General features: G+C 46.3%; 1 protein-coding gene across 2 annotated transcripts in view; it reads left to right on the top strand.

Annotated features, from left to right (window-relative positions):
• Window positions 1-6: 6 nt before the first annotated feature.
• Window positions 7-20,381, top strand: part of Cib2 (calcium and integrin binding family member 2) — a 26,685-nt gene continuing 6,310 nt past the window's right edge. The window contains exons 1-2 of one of the 2 annotated variants that reach the window (XM_008823396.2): window positions 7-160; window positions 5,764-5,798. In XM_008823396.2, coding sequence (XP_008821618.1) covers window positions 110-160; window positions 5,764-5,798 — 86 coding nt within the window. In that variant the 5' untranslated portion in view covers window positions 7-109. The remainder of the gene's footprint in view (window positions 161-5,763; window positions 5,799-20,381) is intronic. The other variant, XM_008823397.2, reaches the window with a different exon arrangement.

Genomic DNA, 20,381 nt, shown 5'->3' with positions numbered 1-20,381 from the left:
CGGTGCCCGCCGCTGGGCTGGCAAGGGCCGCGGGCGCCGGGCTCCGGGCTCCGGCGGCCGCTGGTGGGAGGCGGCGCCCAAGAGGGCGAGCGAGGACGCCGTGGCCATCATGGGGAACAAGCAGACCATCTTCACTGAAGAGCAGCTGGATAACTACCAGGTAAACCTTCCCTCCTCCTCTCTCTTTTCCCGAGGCCTCGAGAAAACAGGGTCACCTAGGTTCAAGCTCTGCCACTACCTTCAGTACGCAGCGTGACCTTGGGTGGGTGTCTTCCTCTCGAAGAGCCTCAGTTTCCCCAGCGGGGGAAATGAGAGCATTCTGCCAGATGCGCCTGTCCTCCCCTACCCTCCTGTCTCCCCCATTATCTTTCTTATTGCTCGCCCAGGCTGGACCCTAGCCACTCCTCCCAGCCCACTGGGCATGACCCTCATCTCAGGAAGGTCTGGGAGTAAGAACAGGAGCCCCCAAATATGGTTATAGGTTGGAGTGTCTTATTTATCTGTTGGGATTTCTCCTTGGCCCTAGCATGGAAATAACTGGAGCAGGGAAGTAAGCAAGGTACCACTCTTACATAGTTACCTCTATCAGTTATCTTTGTACTCACCAATAGCCAACCTCCAGTCCCCATCCTTCCCAGTTCAGAGTGAACTGTCCAGATCAGGGAATCCCAGTGTCCCCCAGCCATGTGAAAACTTTTCTGTGGGTACAGGAAGAAATACCTCCACCCCTCCCACCCCCACTAACCCAGAGTCTTGGCCAGCTGCCTAGCTCACCTCTGTAGCCTCAGTCTCCCCAGGTGTCCCTGTCCTACCCTCTGTACTTCAGCAGCTTGTGAACAGTTGAGCCAGTTCCCCCACTGGCTAGGTTCATATACAATGTCCTGAGTCTGGGATGCCTTTTTCCTGTCCCTCTCTGAGTAATGTCGCCCATCCTTCAAGTTCCCACTCTTGATGCCTCCTTTTGACAATGGGTAGGACTGGATGGTGGTCTCTGTTCCTAGGAGAGAGGACCACTGTAGATGTCTGTAGCCTTCATGGATATTCAATTGGTGTGAAGGAAAGGGGGGCTCCAAGTGTGGGTCCTGTGCTGTGAGTGAAGGTAGACAAAGTCAGTCCTCCTGGAAGCCCTCCTTGTCAAAAACATTTCCTAGATCTCTGTGTGAGTCCCTGAGAAGGAAGAAATGAGCCACATTTATGGAACTCCTGCTGTATACCAGTTATTGTAGTCAACTCATTTGCCTATCACACAGAGGTGGATTAATACCCATTTCATAGGAGAGCAGAGGTTAAGGGCCATCAGGGCCAGTACATGCTTATACAGGACTTCCAACCACTCTCCAAGGGTTGCTCCCTTCCTTTGGGGGTAGGGTGGACAGGACCTCTCAGGTACCTGGAATTCGGTAAGACAGACCTTGCTTCCAGTGTGGCCCATGTGATGGAGGCAGGTGACGTTCTAGAAAAGAGCATGGGTGGGCAGGGGGAGGTCAGGTGGAAGGGAGCTTCTGCTTTGACTGGAAAGTTCAGGAATAGTGCAGCGTTTGCACAGGCCCTTGGGGAATGGCGATTTTTGCCCAGCAGGGCCCAGAAGGAGACATTCCAGGTACAGATGGACTCAGGCAAGCCACCCAAGCCCAGAAGGAAAGAATGGCCTGGTAAAGGTGGGGAGCCCGAGTCCCCCTTGACCAGCCTGGCATTGGGTTACTGGTTGGAGATCCAGTCCTCTTGTTGGGTTCTGATCCTTTGCCAGGGCCCAGCTAGACCCTGCCAGAGAAATGAGAGCCATGAAACCTGAGAGTCTCAAAGCTCAGTCCCTCTGGCTCTCTAGCATGGCCAGCCAGGATGGGATGAGAAGACCTGAGTTACATTCCCTGTCCTAAGGAACTTTGGGTTTCCTGGGACTTCCCAGCCTGACAGCCCTCCCTTCCCAAAGCAAGGTGCCCCCATCCCTGGTTCCCAGATGCCACTAATTCCCAGGCCACCATCTGCATTGCAAACCCATTCCCCTGACCCTCAACACCCTCACACAGGCCCTACTTCCTACCCCCAAACCAACTGCACTCCTCCAATCATTTCAGCTCTCTGCAGTCCTTCAGTTAAGAACAAGCCTGGTAACTCAGCCTACTTTGCATCTCACCTGAGATCCCTTCCTCCATCCCCAGGAACATGGCCCTGGCCAGCCCACCACAGCCCTCCACAGTCTCCTGCCTCCTTTCCAGCCACAATCCCTGGATTCTGCTTTTTCTTTCTCCCCTTCTATCCCCCCCCTGCTGCCCTGTTCCTCGTCCCTCCTTTTTTCCTTTTCCTTTTAAGATACATAATATGCCTCACTAATGTAAGACAAATTTTTTCTATGAAAATAATCCACAGTCCTAGCCAGGCCCCTATTGCTGCAGCAGACCCTAGGGAGCCATCACTAGGACCTGGATGAATGAACAAACAAACATAATGCCCAGCTCTAGCAGGGAGCTTTCTAAAACACAAATACAGACCTCTTCAGGTAATGCCAGTGTCTTGGGATGACAGTCTTAACAGAGTTCAGAGCCGGGCTCATCTCAGCCTGGTCTTCAACTTCATTTCTTACTCAGGGAATCCTGCTCAGCTTCCAGGCAAGCATCCTTCACCTCTGGCTTGTTCTCCTTGGTGCCATTACCTCAGTTCTTCACCAACCCAGTTTTCCCATCTGTCTCAGCCTCACCTCTTTAGGACGGGTTCCCTGACCTCACCCTGGTCCATTGTCAGTAGGCCTATGACATATATACCTTTCCATGCTTTCCTCTCTCAACACTGAATGGTTCCTACTGGGTTGTGTTTCTGTCTGCACTTTCTGTCTCTCCTGTGAGGCCTTATCTAGGCCCAGAAGAGACTCTTGATGAATGAATGGATGAAGGAACACAAACATAATGTAGAGCTCTGAGAGGACAAAGAACTCTACATAGGGACTGTGACGTCTTGGGTTCAAGTTGTAGCTGGGCAGTTGATGCTGTGAGTATTAAGTTGACGTGCTTTGCTGGCCTATGCTCCCACCTCTAAAATGGGTATTCCTACTAATCCAGTGATACTTATATCACAGGGCTATTGTTTAAATCAACTGAGGTCACTTTGGAGCCTGACCTCCAGCCATGTGGTGGTTGGTGGGGCAGGTGGTGGCTCAGCGCCTAACCACTACCACAGGCAAGCCAAAGCCAGGCAGATAGGATGCAGATGCCACACAGAGTCCTTGAGTTAGCTTTGAAGAAGAAAGAAATTGACATGTTAGAATAGGGGAGAACACTCAGGTGGGGAAATAGCTGCACATGACTTGGAGGCAGAGCCAAGTCTTACTGGAAATGACTTCAGGTTTCTACCAGAAAAGCCCAGCCTGGACTGTCTGCTGCTACCAGAATGCTGAGCCCCTAATTCTCTAAGGCAGGCCCTCTGAGACTCAGTTTTCACACCTGTAAAATAGGGAGGTAATGACTGCCCTCCCTCCAGGCTAGTGCTAAAGATTAAATGAAAGGGGTTATTTAGGGTCCCCCCATATAAGGCACATGGTAATTGTGCACTGGCTGTGAGATGGTTCTCAGACTTTGGAGTCATTGATTGACTTTTTGGGGGGTTGGGGGTGGGGGTTGAACCTAAGGCTTTATGCATGCTAGGGATCTACCATTGGACTATACCCCATCTCTAGTCCTCTTTCAACTTTTTAAATTTTTATATAGGGTCTTACTGAATTGCTTCAGGTCAGCCTTGAACTTACTCTGTAGCTCATGCAGGTCTTAAATTTGTAATCCTCTGGTTTCAGCCTTCTAAGTATCTGGGATTACTGGCCTGCACCACCAAATCTGGCTTGGAAAGACTGAATGGCTTTGAAGGCCACTAATGACTAGAAAGATCCCCTGCCCCAGGACTTCCTATTTCATTGGTCTGAGAGGTGGCAGGGGACAAGGTATTTTAAACTGCAACCTAGGTGATTCTCCTCAGAGCAGATGTGAATCAGCACCACTGGGAGGACTTTTAAAATGCAGTTTCTTGGGGCCAGGCGTGGTGGCACACGCCTTTAATCCCAGCACTTGGGAGGCAGAGGCAGGCGGATCTCTGTGAGTTCCAGGACAGCTGGGGATACAGGGAGACCCTGTCTCAAAAAAAAGGACCAAAAAAAAAAAAAAAAAAAGTAGTTTCTTACTCAGGAGTCTGGCCTAGGCGTCTACATTTCTACTACATTCCCAGGAGGCTGTCACTGCTGGCCCAGGCACATTCCTTAACGACTATTGCCATAAAGATAGACCTAATTATGATAAGGGAACCAGGATTATATGAGAAACTTTCATGTCTTTTGCTAGCAGAACTCTTGAACCAGGGCCTGTGTATTTCCTTTCTGACTCAGCCTGTGTGCAGGAGGAGCAGAAAGAGGCTGAAGCTAGGACACCTCCCCACTCCCCATTTCAGTTCTGCAATAGCCCTTCCAGGTTAGTTAGCAGAACCCTGATGCTTCCACTGGGCCCCTTCAGATGGCAGAGCCAGTCCTGTGAATAGGGAAGTCTCTTCTGGAAGGCTCAGCCAGGCTGCCTTAGCTGCCTGCTCTGGTGTCTACGAACAACTGAGAAATCAGCCCCCTGTCCCCAACCTGCCTGAGTATTAGGCAGGCCAGTAGGGGATTTTCTGTCTGCCCCAACCCGGGTGGGGCTGCTGCTTCCCAGCCTGAGCTTTCCCTGACTTCTTCAGAGAAGCCATTGCAAAAAGCAAAGTTGAGCCCTCCAGGAGATGCCCCTGCATTTCATGGAAGCATGGAGTCCTTGTCCCAGTGGACAGCAGGTGGCTCAGATAGACGGACTCTTTGGTTGGGTTGCATGGGACCTAGAAAATTCCTCCCAGCTTCCTCTCTTCGCCAATACAGAAGCAGCCAGTAAAACCCTAACATCATGCCCATCCTATGGGCATCCTTTTTGGCCCATCTCAATGTGCAATCCAGTCAGCCTGGGGTCTAGCAGCTTCAGGTCTTCCAATGCTAGCCTGCCTTTCTGTATGCCTGGGCTGCAGCCATTCGGCCCCTCAGCAGAGCAGCTCTGTTTAGCATATAGCCCCAGGAGGCCCTGTGAACTCAGGGCTCTGCAGAGTCTGAGGCCTTCTTCCTTCATTCTGAAACAGTAGGCAAAGGCAGAGGAGCCAGACAGCAGGAGATAAACAGAAAAGCCCTGCATAGGTAAGGCTCTGCTGGGTCATTTTCACTTCTTTGCTTCTCAGTGACCATCATCAAAGACCCCAGGTTATGAACAGAGTGGCTCATCCAGGCAGAGTCCTAAATTCCCAGATGCTACCTGTCCACTCACTTCCTCCTCAGTCTCCTCCCCATACCTCAGGCCCTCCCTGCTCCCCGACAAGGCCTTATTCTAAGGGCATTCTGTGATGTGCCAAGGCATCTTGTTTGTTTTCTTCTGAGTGGTCTCTGGAATTTTCTTTTAACCACCTCCCTGATTCTTTATAGTATATCCCACTGGCATTCAAAACTGCTTCAACTTGTGACTCTCCATTGTTCTCCTCACTGTGTACCCGCCAAAATACCACCCCAGCCCCACTCTACCTATGTGTTGGTACCCCGGACCCAGCTCAGGGGGGTCAAAAGTTTTTGGAGGCATTTCCTGGACCCATTAGAATCCACTGTTCCCTGTGGGAGGAACGGGGACAAGCAGTCAGGACTTTTCTGCCTCAGGTCCAGGGCTGTTGGGTTCTGAGGAAGGCAGGAGTCCGTGATGCTTAGCCCACTTTGTCTATGCTTTCCCTCCACAGGACTGCACCTTCTTCAATAAGAAGGACATCCTCAAGTAAGTGTGGCTTCTTTTTTTATTATTTATTTTTGAGACCACTTGCTGTATAAACCAGTCTGGCCTCAAACTCACAAAGATCCACCTGTCTCTACCTCCCAAGTGCTGTGGTTTAAGGTGTGTGCCACCACACCAAGGAAGTGTGACTTCTTGTCTACCTCTCTAGGACTAGGGCTGTGGTAGGGGTGGGGCTGGGGACCCCATGTGAGCTAGCTGAACTTAAGCTGAGGAAGGGTATGAGACCTGTGATCAATCCTCAACTGCACGTCAGGTCTGCAGTCTAGACAAAAGAATGTCTCACTGTTCCCCAGGCCCTGATCTTCCCTCTGATTCCCTTCTAGGGAATGGGCATGCTGGACTCTGAGATAAAGGATTTGAAGCATTATATCATTCAATCCTCATGTGTCCTTGTAATAGGAGAATCCTGCTGGCCTCCTTTACAGATGGTGTATTACAACTTGGCCCAAATCACAATAGCCAGGGTCTGGAGACCTGGCTTCTGACTCTAGGTACCTAGCTGTTACACTCTTTCAGGGCCTGCTGCTACAGACTAGAGATATCTAAAGGCCCTCTGGCCCTGATGTTCTGTCACTCCTGGAATGTCAACACCCCTGAGCTGTTTATCAGGGGTCTTCATCCTTCTCAGGATAGTCCCTGTCCTTGTAGTTTGGCGGAGGGTGGGGTGGGGGGGGAATGGGGAAGGTGTGTGCGGGGGTGCCCTGGATAAGGGAGATGACAGTGTTGGCTGTCTCAGACTAGTGAGGAGGCATCATAGAATGCCAGGAAACCTACCCTGCGGCCCTTGCTGGGCCCCTCTGCCCAGCTATCAGATGTCACTAAAAGCCAGCAAAGTCTCAGGATCAGTTTCCCCAGAGATCGATGCACAAGCTGGGGTTAGAGCTTGGTGCAACCTCCCAAGGAGCTGTGCTCTGTCACTGTTGTGACCACTCTGTGTGGATAGTGTTCCTCTGTCCAGCCTGCCATTTTACCTTGTCCTTGGTTGGCCAGAGGACACCTCATTCTCACAGAGCTCCCAAAGCTATTCTCACCAGACCTGGGCTATGCTCCCATGTCGACAGCTCAGGGGTTCTATGGCCTCAGCAAGGTGTGACCCCTGAAGCCTCACTCTGGGAAGTAGGGTTCTGGTACTACTGCCAAAGGGAATGAATCCTGTCTGACCACTGGGAGTGGCTGAGTCTGAGTGATGTGTCCCCCAAGGTCTAGTGGTGCCTCTGACCTTCCAGAGTTCTTGACACAAACCTTTTTTTCTGTTCTGCCACATTTGCCCTCTATTGCAGAGTACTCCCAACCTCCTGAGCCCCTACTTTGTAGATGCCAAGCCCAGGTTGCTTGCCCGCTGAGGCTTACATTTTCCATTCTGGCTCATGTCCTTGCTACCCAGAACTCCTACAGTGCTCTTAATAGCCAGCTGGGGCCCTGTAGGTTGGTGAGCTCAGGTAACCCTAGCCATACCTGGCACCTGGTATGGTGCCTGTTAGCTACCAGTTAGTGCCTGAAGAATGTGTGGTAAAGGGTGACAGGACCAACCACAGGAAGATGTTCCAGGCTAGGGAATAATAGGGACAAGGACACAGGCTTGCATCCCCCTGACCCTCTGATACTGATCAGCAAGGTTGCCCTTGGGGGAAGACCATCTCAAGGCCAAGCCAGGAGTTGAAGATGGTCCAACAGGTCTTTGGTTTGGTTTGGTTTTTTCAAGACAAGGTCTCCCTGTAGCCCCAGCTGGCCTAGAACTGACTGTGTAGACCAGGCTGGCCTCAATCTCATAGAGATCCTCCTGCTCTGCAACCTGAGTGTTGGGATTGAGTGTTGGGATTGAAGGCGTGCTTCATCACACCCTGCCTCACAGGCCTGGCTCATTGGCAAATGAGGGCCTCTAGGTAGGTAGGAATATTTGGGGAGAGGTTCCTGGGTCCCCATAGCCCTAGCCTGCCAAACTCTGTGTCCTTCAGCACCCCAGCCTTTTTAGCTCTATACCAGAAAGATGTTATGAGAAAAGAACAGGTATCAGGTCCCCAAATGGGTGGAGGAACTGCCTGCACCCAGGCAGCTAGGCACCCTTTCTGAATCCCTGCCTTTTTTTTTTTTTTTTCCCACTGGGCGGTTCAGGCCCAGCCAGTTTATTAGCACTCACCAGAGAGGCAAGGGGCCAGACCTGGTGTCTTTTCTACAGAGTGGTTGGAATATGTGTGTAAAGTCACTATGAAGCTGAGTCCTGGAGTTTGGTCCCCCCTGGGTGGCCTTGTGTCTCAATTGCCACATGTACAGTGTGGGGACAGCAGTGTTCTTTGGGGCTGTTCCTTCACAGTCCTCTGTGGCTGAGAGGGTTGAGTGACAGTGCTGTTAAACACAGCAAAATTCTGCTTGAGGGTTTGGGACCCACTGGTTCAACCTCAGGAAAGGCAGGATGTGGTATTACCTGTCCCCTGAAGGACCAGGCATGACCCCATAGCTCCTTTCCAGTTTCAGTCTCTTTTCTCCAGTAGTTCAGTGGCAGAGCCAGGCTGGCAAAACCAGCCACCACTGTCTGCCTTCCTCCCTAGGCTTTGAGCAGCCTTCCCTCCTTCCCTACCCACCCCACTGCCGGTTTCCTTGGTAAGCTGCACCCTGACTACTGACCAGATGGCAAGGAGGAAACTTGAGCAGGAGGCTCTTCTTTACAGCTTGGAGCCTGGTGCTCTGGCAGCCCTGGGTCAGTGATAGGAACCACAGATAGACGTGAGCCAGTGCAGAACTCCCCCCTCCTCCAGGATATCCCCCACCCGTAGATCCACTTACTCCCTGTGCATAGCTCTTCCATTCCCCCACTGAAGTGAGTGGGCAGTCCACCCCATCCAGCCACACACCCCTTTCAGCCTTCTTGCTTCTTGTGGGTAAAAGCTCAGCCTTCCAACTCCTTTGTCTTAATTGTACTGTATACACTGCATTCCCAAACAAATGGACAGGAGTCCTTGTCCCCTCCACCCAGAGACAGCTTTGCCCAGTTAGCACCCAAGGTGTTTGCCTTGTGGTTATTTTATTGTTTATTTTCTTAACCTTTGAAAAATTATGTGTATACTTTAAAAAAAATTTTTTTAAAGGTAGCCTCAGCTGGCCTGTAACTTACTCTATAGACCAAGCTGGCCTCACTCTCACAGAGATTTACCTGCCTCTGCCTCCCAAGTGCTTGGATTAAAGGCACCACCATGCCTGGCTCTACTTTTTATTTTTATATTCTACATGTAATACTTAAAAATATTTTTTTACTTATTTTTATTATTATGTGTATGAGTGTTTTTCCTGCATGTATTTAAGTGCACCACTTGTATGCAGAGTCCACGGAAGCCAGAAAAAGGCATTGGATCCCCTGGAACTGGAGTTATAGCTGGTTGTTAGCCACCATGTGACTACTGGGAACTAAACCCAGGTCCTCTGCAAGAGCAGCCAAATGCTTTTAGCTACTGAGCCATCTCTCCAGCCCCCATACATGTAACACTTTTGACCATAAAAATTTGAGAAGCTGGGTGTGGTGGCGCACGCCTTTAATCCCAGCACTCAGGAGGCATGGGGCTACAGGGAGACCCTGTCTCAAAAAGACCAAAAAAAAAAAAATTGAGAGGAGAAATCCAGTCAATAGAAGACAAAAACAAAATTTGCTTTATAATTGTATACTCTAGAGAGAGTAACAGCTAACCTTTTAATATATCCACTGTGCAGTATTTTTTTGTATGTGTTTATCAGGAAGTGAGATCGTGTTGTTCTGTAATATGCTTAAGATGGTTTTACTTAGGCAGATTATAAAAATAGATAAGAAAGCTATGAAGAACAATATGATGGGTCCTTAAAAAATTAAAATTAGGACCACTCTATGAAAGAGGACTGCAATCTGGCTGTCCAGGAGGCTTAGGAAGAGGCTGGTAAATTAGAGGCCCGGGCTACAGAGTGAGCTCAAGGTTAAGTTAGAGAAACCTTGTCTCAATAAATAAATAAACAGAAAAAGAATTATCATACGCTCCAACAATTCTTTTTCTGAGTATAAACCCCCAAAGAACTAACTAACTAAGTAGAATCTTGAGGAGATATTTGGAGACTCTTGTTCACAGCATTATTCACAGTAACCAAAAGATGGGAGCAACCAAAGTGTCCATTGGCAGATGCATGGTGAAACAAAATGGGTTGTATGCATTGAATATAGATAGACTGTTATTTAGCCTTTAAGTAGAATGAAGAGATGGGTATAGTGCTGCACACCTGGTCCCAGCACTTGGAAGGCCAACTTTAACAGCATAGTAAGTTCAAGGCCAGCTTGGGCTACATGAGATCCTTTCTCAAAAAACCAATAGAATAAGCCGGGCATGGTGGCACACACCTTTAGTTCCAGCACTCGGGAGGCAGAGGCAGGCAGATCTCTGTGAGATTGAGGCCAGCCTGGTCTAGATATTGAGTGCCAGGCTAGCTGGGACTATAGGGAGGCGCTGTCTCGAAAGGACCAATAAAATAAAATAAGAGGAAATATCGACACTACAACATATATGGACCCCATATTATGCTAAGTAAAATAAGCTGTTTCACAAAAAGATGTGTGCATGCTGTGTTAGCTTGCATTTGTGAGGTGCCTAAAATATTCAGTTGTATAAAGACAGATAAATGATTATTGATAGGGGCTGGAAAGAGGGGAAATGGAGAGTAGACCATTAAATAGGTCCAGAGTTTCAGTTTTGTAACATGGAAAGAATTCTGGAGATAAGTAGTGGTGATAGTTCACTGCAGTATGAGTGTGCTTGGTACTGTTGTGACATTAAGTACACTTAAAAATGGTCAAGATTGAAAATTTTATATGAACTTTGCTACACTTAAAAATAAAGCCTGCCAGCTGGGCATGATAGCCCACACCTTTAATCCTAGCACTTTGGAGGCAGGTGAAATCTCTGGGAGTTGGAGGCATCATGAATTCTGGGACTACATAGTAAGACCCTGCTTAAAGCAAACAACCAAATGAATGAATAAATACTTTCCTTAGTTTAGTCTTTATTTTATTTATTATTTTTATTTTATGTGTATGAGTGTATGGCCTGCATGTATGTGTATTACCTGCATGTATGTAAGTGCAACTGTGTGATACAATGCCTGAGGAGGTCAGAAGACGGTGTTAGATGCCCTGGAACTGGAGTTATGGATGGTTGTTAGCAGCAATATGGATGCTGGGGGGTCAAACCTGCTTCCACAGCCAGTGCTCTTAACTGCTGAACCATCTCTCTTTGAATGTATAAATGTATGTAAGCTATTAAAAATTCTTTTCTAGCCAGGCGTGGTGGTGCATGCCTTTAATCCCAGCACTCGGGAGGCAGAGGCAGGCAGATCTCTGTGCGTTCAAGGCCAGCCTGGTCTACACAGTGAGTTCCAGGATAGCTGGGGCTAGAGGGAGACCCTGTCTCAAAACTTTTACATGTGTGAGTGTGTGTGTGTGTGTGTGTGTGTGTGTGTGTGTCACAGCACATCAGAGAACAACTTGTAGGAGTCAGTTCTTTCCTTCTACCACGTGTTTTCCAGATATTGAACTCAGATTGACAGCCTTAGCAGCAAGAACTTTACCCACTGAGCCATCTGGCAAGCTTTAAAAAAAAATTTTTTTTTAAGAGTATCATTCTAGGGACTGGAGAAATGACTCAGGAGTTAGGAGTGCTGACTGCTTTTCCAGAGGATCCGGATTTGGTTCCCAGCACCCACATGGTGGCTAATTTAAATGCATGCTGGAGATGGAATCCAGGGCCTTTGAGGGCTAAACAAATGTGCTCTACCACTAGACTATACCTAGCCAGCTTTCGTTGTAATTGGATATTCACCTGTAACATTAAACAGCTGCATTAGCTGGCTGTCCCTTAATTGAATTAGCTGGACATTGAGGTTTCCAAGAGTTCACCATTTTAATTAGTGCCTTGCTGAACAATGCCTGGGGCACCATTCAGGTGGTACTTGTCTGGGATGATTTCTAAAGGGAAAATGTCTAATGAATTTCAGTTAGAATCAAAGTAGAGACATTTTTAAGACTTTTGACTTGTGACCACACTACTTTTTTTTTCCTTCAAAGAAATGAGGAAAAAATGATTAGCAGGATGCAAAATATTCCCATGAAATTTCTTTTTGTTTTAATTGAGCTTTTAAAATTTTATATATTTCCCACTCAAATCCAGACTCCCTCCCCTATCCATGCCTCCTCCTATATCCCCCCATCGAACCCTATGCACTCGGACATACATGCTGAATCCTATTCATTTAGGTGTTTGTACCCAAATGTCCTACAGTGTTAAATGTGTCCACTGGAGTCTAGTCAGCCCACCCAGTGGTCGTATGTAAGTCATACTCTCCCTCACCCAGCAGCAGTAAGTCTTAAATAGTTCTCAATCTAGTGCCCACACTACTTTTATATCTTTCTGGTCTTCTGACCCAGATCATTTACTGTATAACCCAGGAGTCTGAAATTCAGCTCCCCTCAGGGGCCAGGCTGTACCAAGAGCAAAGGAAGCTGGCCAGTCCTAGACTCATTACAACTGCTTTCTGCAGAAACAGCTGCTCCCAGCCCAGCTGGGTCAGCAAACCCAGATGTAAGATATGAAATCTTTTAATTTGTAAATGTTGGCAAATAAATTTGAAATTTTAATTTAATTCTTTCTTTTTTAAAAATTGAATTATTTTTAAATCCTGTGTGGAAGCCAGGCATGCATGTAGACCACTAGTTTCTCACTTTCAGAAGAATCCATCTTTCCCTCAATGATTTCATACATCATAGATTACATCTCACTAATATTTGGGTTTATCTTGTTTTGGAGTCTGCCACAAATGTTCATTTCTTTTCTTTGAAGGGGTAGGCAGGATGCTAAGACAGGGTCTTGCTGTGTAGCACTAACTGGTTTCAAACTCTCGAACTCTCCTTGCCTCAGCTTCCTGAGTGCTAGGTTTACAGGCATGTACCACCATGTGCCACTCCAATTAATAACTGTAATGTATTTCAGTATCAGATATGACAAATGTTTCCACACTCCTCTTTAAGTTTTTCTGTCACTTGTCCACATTTGTTCTTCCAAACCAACTTTCCAGTCAATCAAGATCCCAAATAAATCTTTTGTAGATTTTGATTAGATTATATTCATTTTTACAGAAAACTTCTAATCAGCAATGGTCTCAATCAGGAACAGTTAATGGTTATCTACTATTACTAAACAGTTTCATAGTTTTGGTAAAGTTTGCTTTTAAAAATTTTTTTTTTTTTTTGGTCTTTTTGAGACAGGGTTTCCCTGTAGCCCTAACTAGCCTGGAACTCATTAGGTAGACCAGGCTGGCCTTGAACTCACAGAGATCTACCTCTGCCTCCTGAGTGCTGTATTAAAGGCATACGCTATCATGCCTGGCTGATTTTGAAAATTTTTCATTTTTAAGTTTTAATTTTATGTATATGCCTGTGTGTGAGTGTGGGTTTGTAAACATGAGTGCAGTGCCCATTTGAGACCAGAGGAGGGTGTCAGATTCCTTGGAGCCGAAGTAAGGGGTAGCTGTGAGTCGCCTGATGTGGATGCCAAGAACCCAGCTTGTAGGAGTGTATTGTCTGCATGTATGTGAGTGTACCACATGTGTACAATGCCCATGGAGGTCAGAAGAGGGCACAGATTCCAAGCCTAAGATCAATGTTTTTTTATATATAGCATTTCATATTAATTTATACTTTTTTTTCTGACTTTATGATTCTTTCAAACTGTGAGTTAGGGGACTGGAGAGATGACTCAGCAGTCAAGAACACTTGCTGTTCTTCCAGAAGACCTAGGTTCAATTCCCAGCCCCCACATGGTAGCTAACAACCATCCATAACTCCAGTTCCAGGAGATCCAACACCCTCTTCTGGCCTCTGCAGGCATTGCCCACATGTAATGCACTTACATACATGTTGGCAAAACGCTCATACAGGTAAAAAATAATAAATGAAAAGTATTTAATAAGACAAATTGTGAATTAGACCTTTTAAATTTTTTTTATTGTTATTTTTGGTTTTTGGTTTTTTGTTTGTTTGTTTGCTTGTTTGTTTTGGTCTTTTTGTGACAGGGTCTCCCTGTAGCCCCAGCCAGCCTAGAACTGTTACCATGTAGACCAGGTTAGCCTTGAACTCACAAAGACCCACCTGCCTCTGCTTCATGAGTGCTGGGATTAAAGGTGTGTGCCACCACGCCCAGCTTTTAAATTGTATTTTTAAGTATATTAATGATGATATATAGCTTCTGAGGGCCTGAGAGAAGGTTCAGTGGTTAAGAGTCCTTCCAGAGGGCCAGAGTTTAATTCCAAGTACCGATGATGTCAGGTGGTTCACAGTCACCTATTACTCCAGCTCCAGGGGGATCTGACATCTCTGGCCTCCATGGGCACTTGCACATATTCTCACACATATACATATTTAAAAATAATAAAAATAAATCTTAAAAATATAGCTTCTGGGCTATATTCATATAGTTTTTAGAAATATTTTATTTTTATTTTATGATATGAGTGTTTTGCCTGCAGGTAAATGCACCACATGCAGTGCCCATGGAGGCCAGAAGAGGGCATTGGATCTCCTGGAACTGGAGTTACCAAAGCCAGATCCTCTGCAAGAGCAGTCAGGGCTTGTAATCACTGAGCCATCTCTCCAGTCCCTCAAATGATTTTTTTTTTAATTTTATTTATTATTTTTAATTTATGTGTATGTGTGTATTGCCTGCACGTAGGTAAGTGCACCCATGTTGTACAATGCCCTTGGAGGTCAGAAGAGGCTGTCAGATCCCCTGGGACTGGAGTTACGGACAGTTGTTAGCTGCCATGTGGGTGCTGGCATACGAACCCAGGTCTTCTGCAAGAACAACCAGTGTTCTTAACCGCTGGGCCATCTCTCCAGCCCCTTCAAATGATTTTTAAGCTGATTACTTTTGGATAATTTGCCTTCTCTTTCCAATATTTAAATGTACTATTGGTTATTTTTTTTAAGGATTTTTGTTGTCAAAAATAATGCATACTTCTATTTTTGTCAATAAATTCAAGAAACCTCATGGCTAGAGAGATGGCTCAGTAGTTAAGAGTACTGGCTGCTCTTGCAGAGGACCTGGGTTGAGTTCCCATCACCCACATGGCAGCTCACAACTGTTTTTAACTCCAATTTCAGGAGATGCCCTCTTCTGGCCTCCACAGGCACTGCATGCACATGGTGTACATACGTACATGCAGGCTAAATACTCATGTACATAAAATAAAAATAAAGTCTTTTTTTAAAAAGTAGCTAAAGTAGTAAGTGAAAGTCACCCAATTTTATGCCCCTGTCCTACCCACCTTAAAAAGATCATTGGTAAGGCTGGAGAGATGGCTCAGCAATTAAGAGCACTGACTGCTCTTACAGAGGCGCTGGGTTCAATTCCCAGAACCCATATTGTGGTTGACAACTGTCCAGTTCCAGGGGATCTGACACCTTCTGACCTCTGTGGGTACTGCACAACATGGGTGCACTTACACACATGCAGGCAATACACTCATACCCATAAAGTAAATAAAATTTAAAAAAAAAACAGAGATCATGATACCACCCACATGTAAAAAAAAAAAGAGATCATTGGTATAAACATGTATTTGTCAGACATTTTTCTGTGTGTGTAGTCATAAATGCACCTATCAAATTGGTTTAAAAAAAATGAAAAGAGGGCTGGAGAGATGGCTCAGTTGTTAAGAGCACTGACTGCTCTTGCAGAGGACCCAGGTTTGATTCTCAGCACCCACATAGCAGCTGACACCTTTTTCTGACTTCCAAGGGCATTGCGCAACATGGGTGCACTCACATACATCCAGGCAATACATTCGTACACATAAAATAAAAATAATAAATAAAATATTTTTTAAATGAAAAGAAAAAGAAAAAGAAAAATTCTTGCTTGCTAGTGTGATGTAGTCACAGATTTCCAGATGAATGTCCTTCCAATCTGAAATAAATCCTACTGTGTCCTTAGCTGTGACTCTTCTAAACCCTGCTGGCTTGATTGAGCAGCACATTGTTTCATTGACTTCTGTGTCGCTGCTTCCTTCTGAGTGCTACCTGTTGGGTTCTGGGGTGAGGACTTGGTGCTCATGGTCTCTCTCTCTTCCTCTCTCCCTCTTTTTCTCTATATTTTTTGGCTTTGTATTTTTGGAGATTTTCTTTTTGTGTTTTGAAACAGGCCCTCAATATGTAACTCAAGCTGACCTTGTACTTGTGATCCTCCTGCTTCAGCCTCAGCACTAGGAAGGGTTCTGATAACTTCCTCAAATCATCTGGGTTACTTTCACACTTGACTTCACGCTCTGGAGCAGCTCTAGTAGCACAGTTGTCATTCTGGTCCTGAATGTTATGATAGAACAAAAGTGTAAATCTTCTTGAACTCAGTGCCCTTTGGAGGACAGGGTGATGAGATACAGTTTTTCTTTTTTAGATCATTTCTTTCTATAATAATTTGGGTGTTCAAACTCTCTGTGGGCTTCCTTTAAAAAAAAATAACCCAACATCTTTCTAATTATTTTAGAACAGAGCTGTGGACTGGAGAGATGGCTCAGCTTAAGAACACTGGCTATTCTTTCAGAAGACCTGGGTTCGAATCCCAGCACCCACATGGCAGCTAACAACTGTCTGTAACTCCAGTTCCAGGGGATCCAACAGCCTCTTCTGTCCTCCATGGGCATTGAGCAACACAGGTGCACTTACCTACATGCAGACAATACACACATACACATAAAATGAAAATAATAAAATATTAAAAAAAAGAACAGATCTATATTCTAAAACATAGATCTAAAACAAGAAAACACCTCCTTACCCTGTAGGGGTATCCATAGCCTGAGCCTGAGTCCACCTCTACTGTGGAAAGCCTGGTAGACGGGCAGGCAGGAGTTTAGAAATAGTGGCACTTGGACTCCCAGTGGGATGTGAGTGTGTGTGTGTGTGTGTGTGTGTGTGTGTGTGTTTGTGTGTGTGTACACGTACATATATGGGTGCTCATGTGAATGCATGTGTGTGGAGGCCAAAGAACAAACTCTGGCATTGTTCTTCAGGCACCCCCCCCTTTTCTTTTTTTTTGAGATAGGGTCTCTCACTGGCCTGAACTTGCCAAGTAGGCTAGGCAGGATAGTGACTGAGTCCCAGTGATCCACCTGTTTTAGATTTCCCAGCACTGGGATTACAGCTGTGTGTGCCACCGTGCCTGGCTTTTAAAATTTTTTTTTAATTTTTATTTTGCATGTATAAGTGTTTTGCCTGCATGTATGTAAGTGTACCTGTGTGTGCAGTGCCCATGGAAGCCAGAAGAGGGCATCAGATCCCCTGGAACTGGAGTTAACAGACAGTTGCAGTTGTTAGCTGCCACATGTGCTGGGAATCAAACCTGGGTCCTCTGCAAGAATAGCAAGTGCTTATAACCGCTGAGCCATTTCTCCAGCTCCCAAACAGATTCTAGGGATTGAGCCCAGGTTCAGGTCCTTTCTAGGCAAGCACTTGACTTTCTGAGCTGTCTCCCAAGTTCACCAGGTATTCTTATGAGCATTGTCCTATTAAATCCACACAAGTGCAAAAATGGTAGAATGGACCCCATTTCTGACTAGAAAATTTTCTCTGAGGTTACTCCATTTATGTGAGTCACTCCTCTGGCTAGTGAGAGGTTAGGCCCAGCTTCAACCTCAGCCTGATTTCAAGCTCCTGCTACAACAATCCCACAATTTTGTGAGTGTAAGCAACACCCACATCACCCTCAGCACTTGTGGAGGGCAGTAGATGTCAAGGTCTAGTCCAAAATTTCTTCATTAGAAACATAATGGATCTGTTAAGAGTGAATGAATTGGGGCTGGAAAGCTGACTCAGTGGTTAAGAGCACTGGCTGCTCTTGCAAAAGACCCAGATTTGGTCCAAATGACTGCTAACAACCATCCATAATTCCAGTTTCAAGGGATCCGACACCCTGTTCTGGCCTCCATGGGCATTGCATAACACACAAGTGCACTTACATACATGCAGGCAAAGCACTCATACACAAAGTAAAAATAAATAAGTAAATTTTTTGAAAGTTAAGAGTGAATTAATTAGCCCAGAGTGATAGCCCAGGCCTGTAATCTCAGCACTGGGAGGCTGCAGGCTGCTGAGGTGGGAGGTTTGCAAGGCCTGAGCTACATAGTGAGATCCTGTCAAATACCCCCTCCCCCTCAAAAAAAGTACATGAATTGCAAAATCTAAATTTGGTTGCTAAGTCTGGGAACTGTAAAAAAAAGGCAAGATTTTCTTCAAGTCAAGAAGTGAAAGAAAAGCCAGATGTGGTGCCGCACCCCTTAAATCCCAGTACTTTAATCCCAGGTGAATCTCTGTGAGATTGAGGCCAGCCTAGTTTGAGTTCCAGGCCAGCTGGGGCTACAGGAAGACCCTCTCTCAAAACAAAACAACAAAGAAATTGTAAAGAAAAATCCAAGTGACCTCTTGTTGGAGAATCCCAGCTTCATCCAGCCCCCCCGCCCCCCTGCTGCCTGCCAACTGGCTCTCACCCAAAGAATAAGATTTTGGAGTTTCCCCCTCCAGCTCTATCTCTAGCGAAGGAGTTTCTCTGTGATTTCAAGTCCTTTGATGGAGATGTGTGCCTGGAGAATGAGCATTTTGCCTTCCATTTTTCTAGATAGGCTCTATACTAGCACCTATCAGGTGCTCTGCAGGGTAGCTTGACCTGCGGGGGGGAAATGATGGTCCTGGGGTTCAAATCTCATCCTCAGTGCTTATTGGCTGTATAAGTGGTGACAGGCACTTAACCCTTTGTTCCCAGTTGCCCATCTGAAAAGTAGGAGGCTAATACCTACCTCGCAGGGTGGTAGGGAATTTAAGTAAGACAGCCCACACAGCATTAGTCTGGGGCCTGGCACAGGGTGAGCACTTTATAAATGGCCGTTGTACTCATTATCTGTGTGAGCCAAGGAAGGGGCCAAATGTTCTGCTAGACACCGGAAGTCAGATGGGACCTCAATGTGGGTTGGATTGGCTGTACTGAGGGACTCGCTAAGGGAGGGCCTAGGGATATTGGAATCAAGTCACTCAGAAGATCAGGGCTGATCTGACTTTAAGGCAGATGGGCAGGCTCAGGCCCAGGAGGTGTGGAGTCATATGATCCAGTCTCCAACAGTCTGGAGCCTCATGTTGGGCAAGTTGCCTACCTTGACCCCTGGTCAGTGTCCCTACACCTCCCCTACTCCCCAGCATTTCATGGACACAGTTTCATCATAATTCAGTTTGGATCTGTTTTGGGATGAGGGCTGTCTAGTGGGGTGGACATAGGGGGCACAAGACAAAAAAGGACTAGATTATGGGAGACTTAAAAGTGAGATAGTGTCACCGGGTGTTGTGGTGCACGCCTTTAGTCCCAGCACTTGGGAGGCAGAGGCAGATGGATCTGTGTGATTTCAAGGCCAGCCTGGTCTACATAGTAAGTTCCAGGACAGCTGGGGCTACAGGGAGACCCTGTCTCAAAAAGACTAAATAAAAAAGCTGGAGAGATGGCTCAGCAGTTAAGAACACTGGCTGTTCTTGCAGAGGACCCGGGTTCATATCCCAGCACCCACATGGCAGCTAACAACTGTCTGTAACTCCAGTCCCAAGGGATCCAACAGCCTCTTCTGACCTCTGCAGGCATTGCACAACACAGGTGCACTTACCTACATGCAGGCAATACACATATACACATAAAAATAATAAAATATTTTTTTTTAAAAAAGTGATGTAGTGTCAGGAGGCCCTACCCTTTGGAGGCATGCTGAGGTGGGAGTGTGTTCTGAGAAGACACATTCTCCTGAGTCCAGGGCAGGAAGGTAAGAAGGGAGTTGGGGGCCTGAGCCATCAGCTGGGAGGGCCAAAGCCAGTCAGCAGGCTTGGTACCTATGACTCCCAGCAGGACAGAGATTGAGAGGGGGCATTCACAAAGCCTCCAGAAAGATGTGGAGGCTGCTGAGAGCTCTCCAGAGACTGATCTTTGGGGGCAGGAACTGGACCTGGGCTTTGAAAGAGCCCCAGAGGAGTGGCTCTGGACTTCCAACCCTGGATTCCAGCCATGGCCCCTGAAGTGTCCTAGTTTGTCCTCAGACAAATCTCTCTGCCCTCAGTTCTCTGAGCTATAAACTCAGGTCACAATATGTTGGTCTACACAAAGATGGTGAGGAGGTTAAGTAAGGTGACAGGTGTCAAGTACAATACCTGGAGCATAGAAAACGCTTAAAAACTTTTTTACATTGAGTGATTGGCTGATTGATCTTGATTGCTTTTGTGTGCATGCTAACAATATGTATATAGAGATCAGAGGACAACTCGAAGGAATTTGTTCTTCAACCATATGGGTCCCAGGGATCAAATTCAGGTTGTCAGGCTTGGCAGCAAGTGCCTTTACCTGCTAATCCATCTTGCCAACCCAACATAGAAGACTTTTCTTTTCCTTTTTTTTTTTTTTTTTTTTTTTTTTTTTTTGAAAAAAGGGCCCTTTTTTTTTTTTTCTTTTTTTTTTTTTTTTTTTTGTGTGGGTTGTTGGGTGGTGT

The sequence above is a fragment of the Nannospalax galili genome, unplaced genomic scaffold, assembly GCF_000622305.1.
Source record: "Nannospalax galili isolate Female #2095 unplaced genomic scaffold, S.galili_v1.0 scaffold28, whole genome shotgun sequence".
In the NCBI taxonomy this organism is placed as follows: domain Eukaryota; kingdom Metazoa; phylum Chordata; class Mammalia; order Rodentia; family Spalacidae; genus Nannospalax; species Nannospalax galili.
The sequence above is the reverse complement of the archived record's forward strand: the minus strand, read 5'-3'. Positions and strand labels throughout refer to the sequence as shown.